Below are 23,339 nucleotides of genomic sequence, written 5' to 3' on the forward strand. Positions count from 1 at the left end.
CATGTAGGTCTCCAAAGCCTCCCAGAACATGAACATTCTACACACATACTCATAAGTGTCAGGATGCAGCAATGTCTCCCTCTGCATCTGAAGTTCTGATCTCGAGCTGACATTATCAATCGCTTGGCACCTTGATGCAAGCTGAACTGTGTTTGATAGCCCTCCATCTCTACATCCGCTGATAAAATGTGATCACCAACACCGCGCGCCAATGTGTATCAGGTCACCCCCCTACGCTTATGGTTCACCCCAACAAAAACGGTAAAAAAAGGCAAAAAAACAATATTAACTGAATTTTACTTGTTTCCAATCCAGTTTTTTTTTCTTTATCTTGCGTGACTAATGACATATTTAGAAAATAGCAGCAATTATCTATTTGATGACCAGTTAAAACAATTTGTTCAATAATCCATTTTTACATTTTTTATTTGGATCAGATGGATGGAGCAAATGGAACAAAGCACTGCAAAGCATTACATGGACCCTTTACTAATGTTAAACATGCACGCTGCTTAACGTTGCACGGTTTACTAAAAGTAAGCCAAAGGTAAATGTAGCCTTTTTAGGGCTGTGTAAAATTGACCAAGTTACTGTAATATAGGCTGTTAGGCGTGAATAAAGTAGGCTACTTTGTTGCTACAACTGCAACTCTTCCGACGTTAATGGGGACGAATGTTGGCATTTTCCCGTATTTTGGGTGAGAAACCCGGGGCATCTCCCTTATTTTCAATGTTCAATGTTGACAGCCATGGAACGAAAGAGAATGTAATATGGCGCCAGAAATCACATTCCCTGTAGAACCTTTGCTAGTGCCTAGATGTCCCTCAGTCTCCATTGAGTCTCTACGAAAGCCGCAGCGCGAGGCCTTTATCTTGCTACTCTGCAAGAAAGAAGGAAATGAGGGGTAAACGTGGTGTGCAGAGAGGGGTGCCCAAAGTGTGAAGACTGAGACTGAGAGCTACATGGAAAAATATACACCAAACAGGCCACTTTGAAATGTTGCTGTTTTCATGATTACAAAAGTTGGGTGACCCCCCCCTCCTAAACTAAAAAAAGTTAGGTGACCCTCCCCTCAACAAAGAATAAAAAGACACGACCCTCCCCTATTTTCCTCCGGTGGTCCATTCCATAAATACTGAACGGTCCCTAACCAGATTTAAGCACAATTTAGCCTTTTAGTCATCTTCTATGCCTTGCAGGATTATTAATGTTGCCTTTAAACATGCATGTAGATTCGTTGAGAGACAGAGAAACAAGTAGAGGCTTTACAAAGGTGCACATAGATCTACAATGAAAGAATTCCATCCAATTGAAATAGTACAACATTGATAATCATTGTGTGGTGGTCAATGTTGATATTGTGGTGTCAATGTATGGGAAACACAGTACAAACTGCAAGCAACATTTGGCTGTAGCGTGTTGCTCTTGAACAGTCCAACCAGGCTAGGCCATCTGTCCAACGCTAGGTCATCTGGAGGGCCCCGGAAGCACAAGTCAGCTGTTGGAGATTTTTCTGGGATACAAATAAAAGCTAGCCCATAGACCAGCAGCTCGGTGAAACTCAAACAGCATCAAGTCCCAATAGCCAGTGTGAAACTCCGCACAACCTGCTCCATCCAAGCAGAGGCAAAAGTAGGCAGACAGCTCGGTGGACATCTCCATTGAAAACAGTGAGACAATTCCCCTACAGAAGAGCCTGTGTCCAAGTCCGATCTCTCGAACCAGACACTGGAGCAGCAGCTCAGTAGGGCAGCAGTCCAGGGGGCAGCGACAGATCTCACAGATCCACTCGGTCCAGTCAAGAGACACCTCAGCCAGCCAAAACAGCATTAATAAAGATTCCTAAGTTCGGTCTTGTGCTTTCTCCTCTTAAGCTCACCTCAGAGTTCAGATCAATAACATTAACTTAAATTTAAGTTCAGTAATTTCTGCATGAATCTGGGCATACTTTTTGACCTGCTGGATAATTCAATCATGGCCCACAGTTAATGTCTTGATAGAGGCACCCCTAATTAATGAGGTCCCCAGGACCTTTGATTTAAAAACAGCCCTAGAACACCACAGACCCTCCACCATACTTACATGTACACATAGGCATGAGTTTCTGTAGTTCGTATACCCATTTTTCTATGTACGCCAAACCCAATGTTTGTTGGCAAAAAGCTCAATTTTCTTTTCATCTGGGCATAGAACTGGATTTACAGGCAATACATGCTGGGGTCACTTCAGATATTCTTTTAGACTTAGTGACCCCAAAATGCTTCTCTTACCATCCTCCTCACTGTGTGCAGGGGCAAGATAGACAAAGGTCCCTTTCCAAGCAGGCTATACTATACTATACTATATGGGCATTTTCATTTTTCCTCATTGTTTTTTTATTTTTATTTCAAGATATATTCTGAGATGATTTATATATATATACTTGCATACCTCTTTTTACTCATATTTACCAGAGCTGAATGTAGAGGGCACTGTATAGTGTTTCACCCTTGTAATGCATGAATAATATATTGTCTTACAGCCTGTGAGACTTAGAGATGATGAAATCACACAGCTGGAACAAGCACTGGAGCTGAGTTATGCCTGCCAGACCCTACGCATAAAGGAAGTACCCAACAATTGCTTTCTGTTTCAGGAGAGAGTTTTTGGTAAGAATAACTGGGGTGGATCAGCATACAAAATTCACCAGATGTATTGAGCATTTTGCACTACTTTTCAAACATTACAGTGTGAAATTCTCTAATGTAAGTACTTGTATTCCAATACATGGATAATGCATGTACAGCAGTGCATCACTGCCTATACACAAACACACTCATCTGTCAGAGTAAAAAATGGAAATCTGAAAGTGCACTAATGTACCAGAGTCTATGTTCCATATATGACCTGAAGCAATCTATAATATTGAATTTGTTATACATTGTTGAAGAAATTCTCTTCAAGTAATGGTACCAAAAACGGGGCTCATTTATATTTGTGAAGACAAAATGCATTTATTTTATATTCATTATGTAAGTCCAACAGTAGAAGACAGTAGCTTTGTGGGCGGATCTTGGGCGCTGTTGCTATTTTCCCGGCGGGATAAATGACTGTTGCGCCCGACGCAAATCTAAAATGGGGTGGTCTGAAGTAGCTACATTACTCGTGGGTGTGGTTTGGGCGTAACGTGCAATAAACCAATCAGAGCGTCATCTCACATTCCCTTTAACAACAGGCGCTTGTTCCATGTGCCTCCTATTTTCGCTGGACATCCCCCGTGGGCGCAATTGCATTCCCTAATTTACTGACGTGTGCCTGCCTGTGGTGGGAAAATTCCAATATGCGCTGAATGCAATATAGGAAAGACAAAAGCGCCAATATACAATATACATAAGTCAATTGCGCTTGAGTGCACGATAGGGCCCATTATGTTATATAGTAGAAATTATCAGTAGGCCCAGTTATAACATTATTAAAGTACAAGATACATCACAAATTTGAAACTAAGTTTGGTCTTAAACAATTAAAAATAAAATGTTTTCAATTATTGACTGATTGATTAGCCATGTGACATGGATTATTTGACCTTAGAGACACTTGTCACACATGTAAATGCTCACACACTTTGTGGAGTGAACCTGAGGAAGCATGATTGTCAAGTCACTAAATGCAGTGTGCGATGGTCAGTTTTTGTATTCATTCCTGTTCTTCCTACCAACCAGGACCTGTCTATGCACAGGTATTTCTCTTTAAAGGAATGATCTGTAGTTATAAAAGCCTAGGGTATATTTATGAATGTTAATGGGTTCACACTGTATAGTATGTAGTTATGTGGTTTGGGAGCATAAATATGTTAATCGGAGTGGTTTTGAGCATTAAAAACAGTTTTTGCATTAACAACGAAAAAGCTTATCGCTTGTAGCACAAGGGGCATCAAATCACGTCAAAATAAATTGCAATTTTCAAACCATTGACACGGCTCAAAATAGCATTACAATGCAAACATGCATTATGTTCAGCCAGATGTGCCAGAAGACAAGTTAGGGTGATGCACTTACTTCATATCATAACCAGTAGCGGCTCCTCAGCACAAAAATCTAGTAGGGCAGATATAGACGGGTTTTCAGTTTCCCAACAAAACTAGACGTGTGTGCAGCCTTGGGGCAGAAGATGCTACAATCAGCATTTTTTGTATAACTTCTGTTTCAATGATAATCTCATTTCACAGTTTATTTCAGTTTGTTGTTCATTTGCATTATTAACATAATGTTTCCAAAATCATTTTGATAGCACATAACCTCATACTATGACGAAGTGGCACTTCTGCCATTGTCTGAGCAGCCCTCTATAGGTGATTACCGACCTAGAAAGTTTCTGTGTTCAGGTAGGAGCACTGCTACTTTCTACAGACTGCTGTCGGTGCATTGCCTCTATATTGTATTGGAGTAATGTTCATACTTTGTGGCAAAAGACACATATTTAGTTTGTTTATTATTGCGCTTCTTAACTGTAGGGGGACCCAGAGAGCAAATATTTTTGGTGCTGCTGCAATGAATACATTGAAAAGGCAATGCTTCACTTTTCAGTGTCCACTAAGGGTTGTGGGAAAGAGCTTTGGGAAAATGCTGTATCGTCATCCATTAACTTAACTTACCCTAAGAAAGTTAAGTATTGAGAAAATATTACCATTATTATAGATTTTGCTTTATATTCTTTGTGCCTCAGTAGTACTGCAAATCACATCAGGTATATATTGACACTGCATTCTGTTATTTAAGCAATATAGCACGAGTGAGAGTGGGGTTGGTCATGGATATTCCCACGGGTGTTGTTCGGCCGTAGCCACGAGGCCGGAGGCCGAGTGGCGCAGGCAACAACAGCCGTGGGAATATCCATGACCAATCCCACGATTACGAGTGCTATATTGCTTTTATACAACAATTCTACCACAAACTAAATAATCTGAAAACACCCCATTATTGTTTAAAAATGTTAATTTCGACATCGTTCTTACGCATCAAAAAATAGTTCCCTTTTCAATAGACAGCGTCTTGGTTGCTAGGTAACCAACATTCCAGACCCCTCGTTACGGGCAGAGCCCGTCTACGGAGAGCCTTGCCACTCCGTATTAAGTCCCATTGTACCGAATTTTGGTTGCAGTTCCACCATATTTCCACCGGGGGCGATCGCCATGAGTGTAGAATGAATGGGAGTCAATGGAGCTAGACGGCTAAATTTGTCTCTTTCACCTGATTGTCGTTGACAAATCTCAGATTTGACTGTAGTTTGTATAACTTCAACATGGGTTATAGGTCAAAAGTTGAATGAACGAGTACTTATGTCCTTTTGATTTCTTACAGTTTGGGTCGTTGTTGCCCATAACACGCTAGCATTGTGCTAATGAGTGACGTCATTGACACGTTTGAAAGGCTTTTTAGAACAATTAAGTGACTTTAAAAAATATAATACTCCACCAAGTGTATTTTCTTTGCCTCCCCTTTCGAATACAATATTTAAATTACTTGAAAAAAAAATATATCCCGAGAAAAGTGGATTTTGAGGGGTACAGCTCCATAGACCTCCATGCATTCTGCACTCGTGGACGAGCGCCCTCATGTGGAACCACAGAAGGAACTGCAACCAGTTCAGAAACCGGAAGTTTTCCGAGAGTGGCAGTTCTCCCCTTATTAGACATTCTCTGTTACGGGTCTTTGTGGTTTACATTGTCTTCTTGAAAGAAATGTTGAAATCACATTCATATCTAGGTTTGCTGCATGCATGTTACAAGGACACTGGGCCATGTCATGTAAGGGACATGGTACTGCAAAAAAACGGAAACAAAGTCTACATTGCAGAACCACTCAACTTTATTAATGTATAGTGAATAAATGTTACACTACTGTGCACACTGCACAGCCTGACGTGACGATGCTAGCACGTTAGCAGCGGTTAGCTAATTATGCTAACGTTAGTTATCTACAAGTCTCCTCCAAGTGACAATCATATTATACACAATGCTGGCAATGCTGAGAACAATTAGCATCCTCGTTTATCTTACTTACATTGAGTTGACTGTGTGGCTTAATCCACAGATGTGGTGAAGCACTGTTTCGTTATGGTTTGCTAAGGAGTAACCCATTGCTTGAAATAGTGGAGAGCTGGGTGTCAAATCTTCGCATTGTATCGCGGAGTGATTTATTATTTGCTGTGCTGAGTCTGAGTTGAAATGTCCAGGGATATTCCAACTCATGGAACGTCTCTCGGCCAATCAGAAACAAATAAATAGTTCCATAGAACCCAATTGTTGTATAACATGGTATTTTGCATACAGTCATGTACACACACACACAGGCTATGTATGTGTGAACAAATGTTTTCTTTTTATGTGTGTATGTTCTGTGTACATGTTTCTAGGAGACCGACAGCTGACTCCTGCAGATCAGCAGCGGTTTGCAGCTCATATTGGGCGGGACTGGAAGAGAGTTGGACGAACCTTACAGAAAGGGTGTCGTGCCCTAAAAGGGTCGGCTATTGACAATTTGGCATATGAATATGAAAGGGAGGGACTTTATGAACAGGCCTATCAGCTATTGGGACGGTTTATCCAGTCAGAGGGCAGAAATGCCAAACTTGGCCGTATAATTGGCGCACTGGAGGAAAATAAATTGACCACCATAGCAGAGATTATGCTAGATATTAAACCAAAAGATTGATTATTGTGCAAGGGGAAGGCAAAAAGATAACTATTTCAGCGTAAGTCATTCAGTTCCATTGGTCATCTTTCAAGTGACTTAAGTATGTTAGAATGTGCTTTTTTTGTAACTTTCATCTGCCATTTCTGTGTTTCTTTTGTAAAGATTAAAGTTTCTCATCATAGTACGGTGTCTTGTGTAATTCCGCTGGATTTTCTTGTAAAAATTAATTTTTTTGCATATTTTGCTAGTATAGAGTCTAAGGAACACGATTTTTTTTGTCTTAAAATTTTTACAATCCATTTTCACACTTAGATGACATCATCATTTATATAATGCATAATTAAGACTGGGACTACTATCACTTGTGGGTCAAATGTGAGAAAACACTGGTAAAGAGGGTATTCTGCCTAATTTTCGGGTGCTGATTCTGAATATCATATTTACTTAGCTGATTTTTTAGTTTTAAACCTGCTAATTAGCATTTGCGGCCTAAAACTGGCCTCAATAGGCAACATAGAACGGGTTAATAGGGTAAAAAATGTAACTCCTTTATATTCTTATGAAACTTTACTAGTTGATTATTTATGTAGAGACAATATTTTTTTGCATTACAAGTTTTCTGAAAATATATGTTTAGGGATGTAATTTAACAATATCATTAATTATGCACTAATTTGCATACATTTCAATTACAGACATCTGAATATTGGATAGTTAACATTGAATGTAGTCACGTTCAGGTTTGCCTTCAGAACTTTTTCTGGATTCAGAGCCTTAAAAGAATGGCTTGTTCAAGCGCCAGTCCTAGGTTATGCCGATTTCAGTCGTCCCTTTATCTTAGAGATGGATGCAAGCCATGCAGGATTGGGGGCAGTTCTGTCACAGGAGAAGGATGGGTTACAGCGACCAATAGCCTTTGCTAGCCGGGGCCAAGTGAGAGGAACATGTCATAGTGCCATGAAACTCAAACTCCTTGCAGTCAAGTGGGCAATCACGGAAAAAAATGGCAGGTATCTCCTGGGCAACACGTTCACGGTGTACACTGACAACAATCCCCTCCAATACCTGCAGTCAGCGAAACTGGGCGCTCTGGAACATTACTGGGTTTGTCAGCTTGCCCTCTATATTACAACATCTTGAGCTGATCTGATGCCAACATCCAAGACTCTTGGATGACAGAATCTTGTATGGTGGACACCATCCCTGGTCGAACCAAAAGAGACCTGAAAGTCCTGCAAGAGACTGATCCCTGTAATTCCAGATACCTGTGGTTTTGGTGACAGGGATGACCACCACATACCCGTTAAGACAAGTGGAGTGAACCAAGGGAAGTCCGCAGTTGATAAAGCAGTGGTCCCAGATACAGGAAATAGATGGAACCTTGCACCGAGCGATCCAGGCTCCTCCTTCCAGGGATCCAGTGCTGCAGCTTTTACTGCCAAAGGTGTTGCGAGTCGAAGTGCTTACTAGCCTACACAACAACCACGGCCATCTGGACCACAGATTTGATATGACAGAGGTGCTACTGGCCCCAGATGTGGCATGAGGTGCAAAAGTGGTGTTCTGAGTGTGAGCACAGTGGTTGCTAAAGCAAAACAACCCAAGCCAGAACCTTTGTGGGAAATATGTTAGCCACTAAGCCTTTGTAGATAATCTCCATTGACTTTACTCTCTTGGATTGGGCTAGCACAGGACAAGCGAATGTTCTGGTAGTCACAAATGTTTTCTCAAAGTTTACCCAGGCCTTTCTCACCCCTGATCAGAGAGCTTCAACCGTAGCTAAGATTCTAACTGAGAGATGATCCTATTTGTATGGCGTGCCAAGGAGAATCCACTCTGATCAGGGGCGCAGCTTTGAGGGGGAGCTGTTGAAGCACCTGTGTTACACCTACATCATAACAAAGACTAGAACCACCACTTATCCTCCAGAGGGGAATGGTCAATGTGAACGTTTCAACAGGACACTTCATGACTTGCTCTGGACCTTACCCCCTGAAAAGAAGCGTAAATGGCCCCAGTTACTCCCTCAGCTCCTGTTCGCCTATAAAACCACTGTGTACCAGTCCACACAGCACTCCCCATACGAGCTGATGTTCGGTCAGAAGCCACAGTTACCAGTCGACCACCTACTTGGAAATACTGGAGGTGACCACAGGGACAGTCCACCGACTGATTGGGTGCGGCAACATCAAGAGTACCTGACTTCTGTCTATGCTAGTGCTAGGAGACACTTAGAAGAGGCTGCGGCATATCGTAGGCATGGTGGTCCTAACACTGTAGTCCTCTTCAAAGTGGTTGTATGCACATCCCACCTCACTGAGGCCAAGTGCAGGACAAAAAAGCTTATCAAGAAAAGAAGAGTAGTTGTCTGCACACTGCAATCATAACACATAACGCAACGTTTCGCCTCATCAGGCCTGATGAAGACCCTGGTGGGTCTGGGAGATTGCAGTGTGCGGTCCTGACACTGTACCCATATTACCACCTGGCACTCTAGTCTTTTTCTAGTGGGCAGTGGTAGTTTAGTGGTTAAAGAGCTGGGCTAGTGTGCAGTAGCCTGAAAGTTGTCGGTTAAATTCCCGGCTTTCACTGTTATGCCCTTAAAGCAAGGCACTTAACCCCAAGTTGCTCCGGGGAAAATGTGATCCCTTGAAATATAGCTGACATACAGTATGTAAGTGACTTTGGTCAAGAAGTGTTAAATATAATGTACGTAAGCTCTTTTGCAAGAACCATTTTCACGGTCGCCACAAAATCCAGGATACATGGGTGTCTACCAAGTATGAAATTGTGGAGTGTCTTGATGGAATTGGCACACACTATAAGATCAGGCTGTATGAGGAAGAGGGCTCCCTTTAGACGTTCCACTCATAATACTGCCAGACAGCATTCAAACCCCTTCCACCTCCCACAGTTTGTTTCACATGAGTTCTCTGCCAGTGTAGCAGAAGTAAATATTCTCCCCATCCCCTTCAGGCCTTGGCAGTAGATAGGTACTGTATGCTACCAGGACAGTGAACTTTAAAGCCAGGTGTGTTTGTGGAAAGGCTGACCTGCAGTGCTGGCGCACACGCCCACCCATGGGTGGTGATCATATACGTAGCTTCCTCTCTGGGAGAACAATGCCGGTCATTTGACATTTTTGGCGCATGGGTGTTTGTGGTTGTTGTTGTTGGAAGAACATGGCTTTATTCTTAATTCTAAGACTTTGCTTCTCGCACGCCAGGCTTGTTGGCTGTGGATAACCTGTTGCTTTTAAAGAGAGCAAATGCACATGGTTTAGTGTTTGAGCAATGTTTTCCCTTTAGTTATTTGTTTTTTTGTACTAGTTCAGGCTGTGAGAGGGCCATCCGTGGTTTGTCTGTTTGTTTGTACCTTATATTCTTTTGTTTGTTAATTTTGCCTACTGTTACTCACTTAGGGACCGTTCGTTATTTATAAACGGGATCACCGGAGGGATTTTAAGTGCTTCGATCAAAAGTTGCATGACCCTCCCCTGCCTGCTATATAATTTTCAACGACCCTCCATCAGCATTTTCAAAAATGACATGACCCTCCCTGACCAATTGTCGATGTCTTCCGCCGACGCTATTACGCGCTATGCTATGATAACACATCATCATAAGCCACCGCTTTAAAATCAACCTCTGCTTTCTGATCTTACACATCACACTTCACCAAGATGGTGGCCATTTCAGTAGATTTACTCACTAACATTGTTGTGGAAACACAATGCACACTAAATGCACACTTCCTGCAACTGCATTAGCCTACTTGAAAAGTTACTCCTCTAGTAATTATTCACATGAAATAAAACAATAAAGCATTGAGACCATTCAACAAAGCACACTGGGTAATAACAAATTCAACACATGAACTTGTTGCTATGGACTCGTCTCTAGGCTTCCTCAGTCATTGTAAAGCTGCCGAAGCTGAACATTATCCAAAACTCAATTTCTCAGACGAGCGTCAATTTGGGAGCTTGCTACACTCCTTCCTTCTCAAATGACTTGAAAAGGCCGTGGTGCACAATTTCACAAATAATCACAGGGACCGAAAAATACCTAACATGCCAACTTTTTCCGGGTTTATCATTTTAACGTTTCCCCGCTGTCTTGCCGTTTTAATATATTTTCCCGTAGAATATCCCATATTCGTGTAATACTCCTTAGTCCTGCATTCTGGCCTGTCTCTGTGTTGTCCTGTTGTTACCCCTTGCCCTTCCAGAGAAACAGATATATTCAAATCATTGTTTTGCTTGCTTGAATGCAAACTCAGAGTGACGTTAACCTAGGCCTATTTAAGTTAACGACGTGGTTGTCGTGAGAGCACGAATTATTAGCGCTTGCAGTGTTCGGCCGTAGGCTATGCGCACCTGGCAGGCTACTCAGCTAGACAAAGAATTCCCCCTGTATATTCACTCCAAGTTGGCCTACCATAACTTACCAACTACACTGTAGACCATAAACTGGCTATTTATATGACCAAATGTATTTGTTCAACTTTATGAAGCAGAATTACGCACTGCTACTTGGAACGTAACACATTTTTGTTGGCAGGAGAGAGAATGACAGCGAATAACAAATTGCACTTGTTGCTGGTTACCAATAAATACTATATCTTTTTTTGCAAATAACAAAAACAGAAAGGATGGAGACAGCAAAGCTAGAGATGGGCAGGAACAAGGTCAATTTGTAGAAATGCTTGTCAAAACGTTAGGAGCTGGATGTGAATGAAGCACATATGCTTTATGTTAAGCATGCACACTGTTTAAAGTTAGGTAAACTACAAGTAAACCAAAGTTAAATTTAGCTTTTTTAGGGCTGGAAAGTTGACCAAATGGATATAGGCTGTTAGGCGTGAATAAAGTAGGCTACTTTGTTGCTCCAACCCTTCCAACGTTAATGGGGACGAATGTTGACATTTTCCGTATTTTGCGTAAACCCAGGAAATCTCCCTTATTTTCATTGCTCAATGTTGAGAGAGCTATGGAACGAAAGAGAACGTTATATGGCGACAGAAATCAACAATCAAACAAGCCACTTTGATTTTTTGCTGTTTTCATTAATACAAAAGATGGGTGGCCCTCCCTCCTAGACAAAAAAAAGTTAGGTGACCCTCCCCTCAACAAAGAATAAAAAGACATGACCCTCCCCTATTTTCCTCCGGTGACCCCTTTTATAAATCACGAACGGTCCCTTACTTACTGTTACTACCCATGCCTATGACACCTAGTGGTGTACTGTGTTGCCTGTACTATTATAAGATTATTTCCAAGACAAATTTCTCTTAAGGTAGACAATAGAATGACATGGCAGGTCAAGGAAAGCATCAAGAAAAGCAAAGATTAAGAAATCGTTTTTGACATAGGCAACAAGGGTGGAGATGGTTTTACACTTTTCAGACACTCAAAGTTTGAAAACTATGGATATTGTTTTAGAACCAACCACCTTTCTACATTATCTGGGGGTTTTGTGTGCAAAAAGTGGAATTCATTGTCAAAAAATTAGAATCACTTTTCAGACTAGATATAATCGCTTTTTTTAAAACATACAGAAAAAAACACTAAAGATGGATCGTGAAAGTTTGAAGACAAAAGAAATCTTGTTCCTTAGACTCTATATTAGCAAAATATGCAAAAAAATCAATTTTTACATGAAAATCCAGCGGGACACTATTTTCCAAACACAGCGTACTGTACTATCATCTTGAGTGTTTGTGCATGGGTTTTGTATGGGTCTGTGTGTATTATATGTGTATGCCATTTTGTAATCTAGTATACCATCTAAATATTCTTGCAAGTCATCCTTTTTTTTCTTAGCCTGTCTGTGCTGCCTTTTGCCGTCAGAGAATAGTCTGGAAACCCTATTTGCAAGATGAATCATTTTGACAGACAGACCAATCAGCATATAGTGGGGGTACCTAAATGCGATGACAAAGTGAAGTATTGGCGGCAGTGATGGATTAACCAATACAGACTGTAGCAACAATAGCAAACATGAAAAAATTTAAGCTGGGTTAACATGAATGCAAACAACGATACCCATCTGAAATCAAATTATTCAATTTCTTTTGCAAAGGTTGCGGGACATATCTTTCAAAACAAAACTGAAATTATTCTAGCTGTGATGAGGAAACAAATGTCAATTATAAGAAGGGACACAAGTCTGTCAATAGGTAATCAAATTCATGACATCCTTCAAAGAGAAGGTCTTAGTGAGTGTACAACAACAGGTGATATGATTGGTGAAACCAATTATAGACCTGGGGCCTCATTTATAAAAATGTTGCGTAGAAACCATCCTTCATTTGATCTTAGATAATTTCTGAAATGATAGTACATGTGATTCAGAGAAAACGAACGTACGCACTAAAAAACCTGTGTATGCCACTCTTCTAGATGTGCAGGGCCGTTTCAAGGAATTTGGGGGCCCCAAGCAAAATGGACATGGAGGCCCCCACCCACCCACCCCACGCAAAGCCTACAGGAACCACAGCATAGCCATACAGTTTAAATTCACCCACACTTTATATAAATAAAAAATTTTGACAGTGCAAATACTGCTGTTGCATATATATGCTGTGCATTAGTTTGGAACATTTTGAACATTTGCAAAAACACCACCGTACCATAAAATCCAATGTCAGCTTCTTCCTCGTGAATGGAGGATGAAGTTGATGGTGTACCTGGGAAAATAATTGAAAAAAAATCTGAGATTACCTGTGAAGTATGTTTGACCATTTCACTGTTAGCATATTGGAAATGGTCATTAACAGCTCAGCGAGAGAAATTCACTCTACCTTCATCAGTGGAGGTATCCTTAGGAAGAGCCTGATGGCTGAGAAATTTAAGCAAAGCACCTTGAGGGAGAAAGAAAAGATATGTTAGCATTTCCATATTTTGATATTTAGAAGGGATGCAGCTGCTTTCACAACTACCAATGCTTACTGTAAAAACATCCCAAGCTAATGTTATACATTGACCCAGGCCTACTTGTATCTTAACATAGCATTTAAGCATTCTGCTGTTTGAGAATTAGACAGACGCACCCCGTGCTTTAAAGACAGTAAACAGTTGGCGTGCATGAATACTGCTAGACATGAATGTTCCAGTCTGCTTTGATGCACGGAATTTTTTGTGTGGTTTTCCTAACCCCCATTTGGTAAATAGATTATCACGGTCGATTAGTAGCCTATAGCAGAGAAGCTATGCCACCTTCATCAAAACCTATTACAAAGCTGTAGCAATGTTATGTCATTAAATACGATAAACAGTGATTCTGGAACAGATCTGCGTTTTCCTTATCCCGTTAATAAACATATTACAGTATCTAACCATATTCCGTCCGTTCGAAAAAAAAAAGTTGCGCTAACTGTTCTAGTTTGTTACAAGCAGCATGGGCCGTCAGGCAGGTAGTTAACATAAAATTTTTTTTTGCTAGGCTAGCCTTCCTGCTGCGACATTACACCATTTGTACAAGACAAGTAGAGCTATTTTATCCAGTGTATTTATCACTTACCACTATCTTGTTTTTTCTTGTAATACTCTTCCTTTCTCCTCTTTCTTTTCTGGCTTCCGGACGCATAACTCCGCTTCATTATGACTGCGAGGTTTTATATTTTCCCGGCAGAGATCACAAACTGGCTGGCTGCTGTCAGCGACTACTGAGAGGGGCCCCCTTGAGGGGCCTGTAGATGTGCCAATTATAAATCACAAATGAAAAGTGAACTTGTGCGCAACCGGATGGTTTTAGGTCTCCGCCTTGTAAACACCCCCTCATCAATATCATTAGCATATGATTTAATGAAATCAATAGCCTAACTAAGCTGTATCTAAAATATATATTAAAAACATTGGGTAACACTTTATTTGGTAACACTTTATTTTAATGTGTCGCTGTTACAGTGTACCTACCTAATTAGATACAGTGGTACAACCTGTGTAACAACATGTACTATCAGGTACTATCATTGTACTTGCATTATGTATTTGTGGGTACCTACATATAGTTGTTACATTGTAATACTGAGTGCTTTTACAAAACTTTGATAATTTGTCTACATTTTCATCAGAGGCAAAGAGCTGACCTGAGACCTGCTGGATGGGGTAAATCTGGTCATGACAAATCATTCTTAGCTCCAGTCAAGGCCTCATTGTCTTCAGTGTACATGTAACAGCTGTGCTGCTACAACCTTGTTACTCTTTGATACAGTGGAATAAACCTATTAAGTGTACCAGTTAATTACTTACATGTATATGACATGTATGTTGTGTCTTCAATGTCTTGGAACAAAGAAGATGGATGCTGCTGCTGGTGAACAGCACGACACGAGTTAAGCTTTTTGGCAAAAGTTTAATCAACTAGCTCCGCTGGTGGGAAAACGCATGGGACTTATGAGTTATAACGCTATCCTATTGCGTGCAGAGGGAATTTGAAAGACAACCGTTTATCCTGCCCCTCGGATTGAGCACTGCCAATGGTGAGTTCCCAGACCCTACATCTTGATGTGGGTCTAGCTCGTCAGACTAGATCTTGGGCACTGCTACCAGTAAACAGGTGCGAACAAAGCAAACAGGTGCACTCTGTAACTCCTTGTGCAACTCCACCGCAACTCTATGAAGAGGATAACTTCTGTCCCTTGGTGGTGTATAGATGATATAAAATAGCTGGCCATATATACATTCAAATATCACCTTTCTGTTGCGGAGCTGGGAATATCATGAGCTGATTTGAAGAATTTTTCACTATATGGTAGGCCTTTGTGTTTTTTTTTTTAGAAATTATGGAATAAGTAAGCTATAGTAGGCTAGTTCTCAAACCATGAAACAATAAGTTGCGTCCAATCTTTAAAACTACTTCAAAAACTTCTGCTGATGTTGATCTAGCATATGGCAAAGAAAGACATGAGATCGGTGATCTTTTGAATATTTGAAAATGCATCACTCTAAGACCTCAGATTACTTGCATTACCCCGGCATTACCACAAGGAAATTATTGTACGTCAAGTTGGAACCTGACTGGGAGACAAGCACTTTTCCATATCAAAGACGGTTTTTATAAATCTGAGCATTGGGATGGATTTGAGTGTAAGCACGGTCTAAGACCAAATCTGTGCGTAAGAACATTTTATAAATGAGGCCCCTGGAGACGTCTCCTTATTGTGGAATTGTGATGTTCTTATTTTTAACTCCTAATGTCTGTGGCCGACTCGCTGTGTAATCAATGAACTGCCAGCTGAGGTGTGGTTTAAGAATGTGCTTCTCGCTGGGGTCTGGTTTGGACAGGGTAAACCGGATATGTCCACAGAGAATTTAGTAATATCCTTTCTTCATCTCTCAATTAAATTAAAAAGTGACAGGTTGATTAAGGTGGGACTTCCGTTGAGGGCTGAGAGAGGGAGAGAGAGAGAGGGGTTGAAACTAAACTGAAATTAAACTGAATGTAAAAAAAATGTAAAACATTTCTGTGAACTAAAATAAAAAAAATCATAAATGTATGCGTATAGTAGCTATGGATTTATCATCTGAGGAGGTCTGGGGACCATGTCTAAAATTCAAGACCATGTGTGTCATGTGTTTGGGATGTGTGTGCGCTTGAGAGAGGGAGAGAGAGGGTGAAAGAGGGGGGCCATATATGGAACTTTATGTTTTTATGGTTATTAAACTGAATGTATAAAAAAAAAAATTCAGTCAACTAAAAATAAAAATAAAAAATAAGGTTCAAGTGCATGCGTGTCTAACATCATGGCTCTAGGGAGAGGGAGAGAGAGAGAGAGGAGGGGTTTGTATGACTGTATGTATGCTTTAAGTTTTAGTGTTATGAACTTGAATAAAAGAATTAAGGATGTGAAGAGCCTAAAAGGTGTCTTTACTATGTCTGTGCACTAAAATAAAAAATGAATCATAAATTTAAGGTTCAGGGGTAAGCATGTCTAACATCATGGCTCCAGGGCCCTGAAGGAGTAAGTTGGGTAACACTTTATTTGAAGGGGTCTACACAAGGGTGACATGTAACCGTCATAAGAATGTCATGACACATGTCATGCACACTAATGACATAGTATTGATGTTTATGACTGTTGTCATTAAGTGTCATTCGGTTTTTGGAATGTCAAGTTGACATTGTTTGGGTGTCATCATTATAACAACTTGACATTAGGCAAGATGACATTATTTGAGGGTGTCTCTGTCATGACAACTTGACATTAGCCAAGAAAATGTAAACCGTTGTCATGACAACTTGACATTAGCCAAGAAAGAAATGCTAAATTGACATATAACTTGGCCTGACTCATCTTCTAGGTTTGTGAAGTGGTGGGCCGGAATAATTGATTGACATGACACCATTATAATTGTGTCATGAATACTTTCCTTGGCATGATATTGTCATGACAACTTGACATATAACTGTGTTTGGCCTGACTTATCTTCTATGAAGTGATGAGCCTGAACAATTGGCTGTCATGACACCATTATAAATTAGATATACTCAAGATATTGAAGGTGCATTGCAGATGTAACCCACTCGAAAATAGCATTCTAGTTGCATTGCATGTAAATGCAATGGACTATTATCGCTGTTCTTCTTATTGCATTGCATGTAAATGCAATGGACTATTATCACTGTTCTTCTTATTATCGTCTTTTATTATTCTTCTTCCGACCAAATTTGACGTTTAATAACACTAAAACCACTGAACCGTTTGACGTCATTCAAACACTCCTACAAAGGTCTTGTAACGGACAATTGTACAATGTATTTTTTACATTTGTGAACTTTATACTTTTTGAGATATTTACGATAAAAGAGCAATAAATTCCCATTGAGTTAACATTGACCGCCTTGGCGGCAACTTTTGGCATTATGACGTGACCGGCACCTGAAAGCAATCAACAGCTGGTCCGCTGCAATCAATCTTTCTACCACTGGAGCTGTGAATCTTCTGAACGTTTTGGCCTGCCGTGATACTTTACTTGCTCGTAAAACTCTCCTCCAGAGGCACATTTCTCTAACTACAGACAAGGTAAGTGGTCCGATTTTTGGTTTGACTCATTTATGTCGTCAAACATTATGTTATGTAGCATAGGCCTAGGCTATGTATGAAATGATAGGTCACAAGTAGAGATGTCCGATAATATCGGCCCACCGATATTATCGGCCCGATATTAGCATAAAAATGTAATATCTGTTAATATCGTTATCGGATTTTTTTGCCTTAAAACCGATAAAATAATGCTTGCGTTACACCCAAATAGTGCCTATGCGCTCCTGAAGCGTTTACCGGCGCACAGATGATGACCTCATCAAGCTGCGTCTTGAAGAATACAAACAAGCGTGGATGGCTGCAGTAACAAACTTGCTCGCTCTGTTTCAACATTATGTCTGTGGTTTGGAATTGGCCATGGCCGTCGTAGCCCCTTGAGTTGGCCGTGACGCCCCTTTGAAAATCAGAGGTTTACAGGCCACGGTGGCCTTAGTGCCCCCTTCTTTAAATATTCTGCTTTGCGTCCTACTAATAGCGATATATATTTAGCCTATGGCCAAATTACGCAGTGGAGAAAGTGACAGCGCAAGAAAGTGCGTACAAATTAACCAATTCTTCTCAGTTGAACTACTCGCGAAGTAGCCTACTCATCACACAGACATCACAAGTATCACATGAAAGAGCTTTTTCTCAGCTTTTAAACGATGTTAGCCGCTAATTGCTGTGGTGAACGGTTCGCGAGAAAAGTAAATAATATCATTCAATCATAAATTCTACTGAAGGTTTTGCATCCATCTCCCTACCCATTAATCTCGGTGGAATACTTCAGAACCCTTCGTTTAACATATGACAAACCATATATCAGAATAAACAGCAGACCTTACCGAACAGAAAGGTGTAAATCAGTCCCCTGTACAGTTAGCCGTTCCAGACTAATCCCGTTTTGAATTTGCAGTAAATTTCAACATACATGGATGTCTCCAAATTTGGGATTAAGTTTTACACTGTGTTTAAATTGTTCCACATTATTTCATAACGGGCCAAATACAAAACAAATATTACAAATGTCGCCTAGATATCGGTAAATCAGAGGACAGCTGACTGTAAGAGTTTGTGAAAGTAGCCTTAATGATCACAAAATGCTAAGCATACATCTAGGCTATTTGAGTTTCTTAAAGCTGAGCTGTGCTTAAATTGTTCAATACATGATTTCATAACAGGCCAAATATAAAATAAATGTTAAATATAGCCTAGATATCTGAAAATATTAGATGATCAGATGATTTACAGTTATATGTAATATGTCATGTTTTATGTTTTTGTATACAGATGCAGGTCTACTGCAGTGAATACAACTTTGATCATTTTTATAGCCTACTACTGTATAGTTAACTTTGGCCTTGGTGCCCTGACATGTGGCCTTTGTGCCCCCCACCAAATATGCCCAACTGAAGGCCAAGTGGCCTTGCCCCTAAAATGGTGAAATTCCAAGCCTGATTGTGGGTATGGCCCGTTATGTACTTCACCTCAAGCCTGAAGTATTTTTTGTAGCTCAAACAAATGTTTTCAAAAGTGTGCAGTATAGTTGCTTGCCACATTGTAATTGACTCATATTTGTGCATTCATTCAATTAAGGTGATTGAGTTTTAGTTAAAGAAACAGTTCATGAAGCATCCTACAAATGCAGGCTCATTTAACACAGAAAAAGGGTAGCCTGTCATACACTATGCCTGTTATTTTAGTTGGCTTTACATTCTGCTATGTTGCACATAGTTGATTAGGTACAATGTTTTATCATTTGTGAAGAAGTCAAATTTGCCCTATTTTTTGTGGGCATTGTCAAGATTATCTCAGGGAGAGTGTAATCCAAACTGTTGTTTGAGACAATTAAAAAATAAAAAATAAACATGGCACTTTTTCCCTAAATTAAGTTGAAGTATTTTTCTTATTTTGCACAGACAATGTTAACATTTGGAAAGCCTTGTTGCATTCAAGAATGCATCCAGTGGGGCATCACAATAACATTAAGCATGTTGTGTTAATTCCACAACAGGAGATATGTGATGTTACCTAAATTAGTTTTGAGGAAAAATAACCCACATATCGACATCGGTATCGGCTGATATCGGAATCGAAATTTGAGAGTTGGACAATATTGGCATATCGGATATCGGCAAAAAAGACAATATCGGACATCCCTAGTCACAAGTAGCCAAACTCGGTAACGTTAGTTCTAACGTTAGGGGAATAGTTAACGTTAGCACTTATCCTATCCGTTGATATTTATTATGTAAGGAAAGTTATGAAACCCACCTAATCCACGTTAATAAGTCGTCACTTTAAATTGACCGATTAAGCTGTAGGTTTCGATAACGTTAGCTAACGACATTCAAACCTAACGTCGCTGCCAGCTAAGCACTGACGTTAACGTTACATTTGCTCACTAACCAGTAACATTTTAATAACGTTATACTATCTGGCTCTTGATAACCTGTGGAAAGGGACCTAATGAAAACCTTACTGTTTGGAAACGGACCATATGACCAAAGTATTGTTAAAACACACTACAGAAGTTGAGGTATAACGTTTGTGCTGTCAACATAGCTGCAGAGTATGTTTACTTGGCGTAGGCTACTCATTTCGGCATTATTCTGGCCTATAAATTAAAGCTTCCCAGTTGTTGTAGGCTACATCCTAGAGTAGGCCTACATTGTAATCTGTAGAAAAAATGTGGACAGACCACGCTGTAAGATATAGTGTAGCCTAGTTGTTTATCAAGATGCTTAATATCAGAATGGTCCATCCTTAAGACTCAGTTTATGATAATCAACAGCAACAACACACCCTTTGCCTACAAAGTGTTCTAAGCTGTTTAGGCTACTTTAAACTGTTTGGCTATCAACTATCCTTAAACAGAAATTAATAAAACACAAAATGTTGCTTTGTTTGCAGTGAAATACTATAGGTTAGTATATTTAACTACCATTACAGATTTATTAAATATCTAAGTTGTATTGAACAATTGTACACATTCCATGTTTTTGGTATAACTCTAACTTGTTTGCTTTTGTCTTTTAGGGACCAGACCAGACCAGTGTGGTGATGACCGTGTATTACATTACGTGTGTGCCTGTCTGTGTGCACATCCTGCCAACCATACATCGCTGACATTAACACTAACATTAATTCCTAAAAACATATCTCAACATATCTGCACATACCTTTGAACTATAGACGTAGATCTGAGATCTACACTGAGACATTCTGAGTATTATATTGTTGCAGGAGGACTATGCCGAAAACTATGAAGCATGCATACATTTGAATCATACCTGTGCTGTGACATCTGTGAAACTTAGCTGTGCTGTTAGACCTCTGTTTTTAGACCTGAGCTGTGCTGTGTGGAAATTAAGATTCTAACCTAAGTTCTGTCTAAAACTGAAGGGCTGAATCTTGTTCTTCAGTCTATATCACCATAAAAAGTGACCTATTTATTACAATTAACTGAGACCTCTAGCTCTTGCTGCCATTTCAGAATTACCACTGATAAATAGATCTGTCTTAGGATAATATGATTGGCATTATCAAATTCTGTATATACACACACACAACTGTTATTTTTTTTACTTCAAGCTTACATTGGTTGTTAAGTGTTCATTAGTGTATTCGGAGTATCATTCTGCTGTATTAAAACAAAGAATGTTGATCAATATTGAATTAACAATTTATTTTTACTGATTGTCATATACTCTAAACTAACATCTAATCAAGTAAGTGTTTTTCAAGAATACTGGACACGTCTATGTAATCTGAATAATCATACTGTAAGTAATTTAATGTTATACACAGCAGCTTTTTTGCATTTACATGCAATGGTAATTCCCTGGAATTAGAGTGCATGAAAATGCACTCTACTGTTCTTCCTAGGCTTCTTCTTCTTCTTATTATAGTGCATGAAAATGCACTATATTGTTCTTCCAAGTCTTCTTATTACAGTGCATGAAAATGCACTGTACTGTTATTCCAAGGCATTTTATTATTATTCTTCTTCTAACGCACTTAATGCAGCTTCAACCGTTTAACGTAGAAACTTCATTCAAACTATGTTACGTAGGTCTTACTTAGGACATGGGTGCTATGTATTTTTCATCTTTGTAACTTTTATACTTTTTAAACTATTAATTAAAAACTAATCAAAATTTCCCCATAGACTTAACATGGGCTGATGACTTTACAATAGAGCCGTTAAGCAATTAGAATCCTATGGCAGGTGTTCGGGCCACCTGCATCAACTGCCAGTCTCAGGCTTTAAAGCATACAAACTGGCCCTATTAAGACTACACATCCTGTTCAACTGCTTCCTCTGCCAAAAACTGTTTCAAAATAAAAGTCCTCACTACAATATTTCACTGTTAACCCTTAGAACCCGATTGACGCAAAGTGCGTCAAAAAACACACCCTTTCTTCTCTGTTACATTGCTCCGGAACGGTTCATCGCAGCGAGATGAAACCTTTATTGCACGACAGAGCAGAAGTGGGGCTTTCCAACGAGACTACACACTTGTCTGTACGATCAAGTATGAAAATTAAAAAAAATCATGAAATTAAATCAAATTGCATCATATTTACAGTCTATACTTCTCTGCATTCACCTGCACACACATTACTCTAGTTTGAATTACTCGCGAACCCGTGATCGCATCGATATGGCAAGCATATCAGATGAAAGAGGGGGTACAGGGCTATCCATTGGTACCATGTTTATCGATCCTTCTGGCTTATAAAACCAGACGAAGTGACTGCAAAATAATAACGTCATGTACACAAACCAAGCTGCACACTCATTACTCTCGTTTGAATTACTCGCGGACCCGTGATCGCATAGATATGCCACGCATGTCAGATGAAAGAGGAGACTCAGAGCTATCATTTGATACCAAGTACATCCTTCTGGGTTATAAAACAGACTAAGTGACAGCAAAATAATAACTTCATATAGCTGGACTTACCCCACGTTTTTGTCTGTTCTTGTGGCAAAGCATGTTTATAATCCAATGCTATCATGTGTTTCTCTATGGCAAAGCATGTTCATATTCCGGTTTTGAGATCCTAGCAAATTCCTGCATGGCATCCAATTCAAGGCTCACATTGCATCCCAATTTCAACAAATAAACACCTTTTTTGCCTTTACTTTGTTCATGGCAATGCAGTAAAGAGTTGAGAATTATTATGACTGCATACACACAGGCACGCAGGCTAACACGCAACCTCGGGTCAAGTCAGGTCAGATCAGTTCGTGTCACAGATATGGAGCGCAGAAAGGTCATTTTTCATCACTAAATAAAAAATGGCATTTATTTCCGTAAATCACACAGCAAATATTTCTGTAAATTGCTCAGCCCCAGAGTATCCCTCCAACATGGCAATTATATTGCCCGATTCAGGACAGTCTGCCCTACACACACATGAAATGCATGTAGAGCTGTGAGCTTGCTGTGGTGAGATACATGTCGAAATATAAGAATTTTTATAATACACTTTTTATATTTTAATTCTTTAAAAATCAAAATAAAATCAATGCTAGTATTAATACATGAAATGATGGCAGATCTGAATAGCCTAAACTCTCCTGAAAAAAACAATATATAATATATGTGTGTGGCACTTACAATGACCAGA

At 39.8% G+C, this 23,339-nt stretch overlaps 1 protein-coding gene and 1 long non-coding RNA gene across 2 annotated transcripts in view; one reads left to right on the forward strand and one right to left on the reverse strand.

The window, feature by feature from the left end:
- tradd (tnfrsf1a-associated via death domain) overlaps window positions 1-6,855 on the forward strand; it is a 31,701-nt gene extending 24,846 nt beyond the window's left edge. The window contains exons 5-6 of the mRNA XM_076287937.1: window positions 2,522-2,648; window positions 6,394-6,855. Of these exons, the coding sequence (XP_076144052.1) occupies window positions 2,522-2,648; window positions 6,394-6,692 (426 nt within the window). The 3' untranslated portion in view covers window positions 6,693-6,855. The remainder of the gene's footprint in view (window positions 1-2,521; window positions 2,649-6,393) is intronic.
- Window positions 1-23,339, reverse strand: part of LOC143126022 (uncharacterized) — a 53,582-nt gene that overhangs the window by 9,028 nt on the left and 21,215 nt on the right. The window contains exons 2-3 of the long non-coding RNA XR_012987346.1: window positions 13,476-13,535; window positions 13,305-13,361 (exon numbers count right to left, since the gene is read on the reverse strand). This is a non-coding gene — a long non-coding RNA (uncharacterized LOC143126022). The remainder of the gene's footprint in view (window positions 1-13,304; window positions 13,362-13,475; window positions 13,536-23,339) is intronic.

This window comes from Alosa pseudoharengus, unplaced genomic scaffold (assembly GCF_046254945.1).
Source record: "Alosa pseudoharengus isolate Yale_2024_CS ecotype anadromous, Long Island Sound unplaced genomic scaffold, YU_APseudo_1.1 YU_APseudo_1.1_scf_16, whole genome shotgun sequence".
NCBI lineage: Eukaryota > Metazoa > Chordata > Actinopteri > Clupeiformes > Clupeidae > Alosa > Alosa pseudoharengus.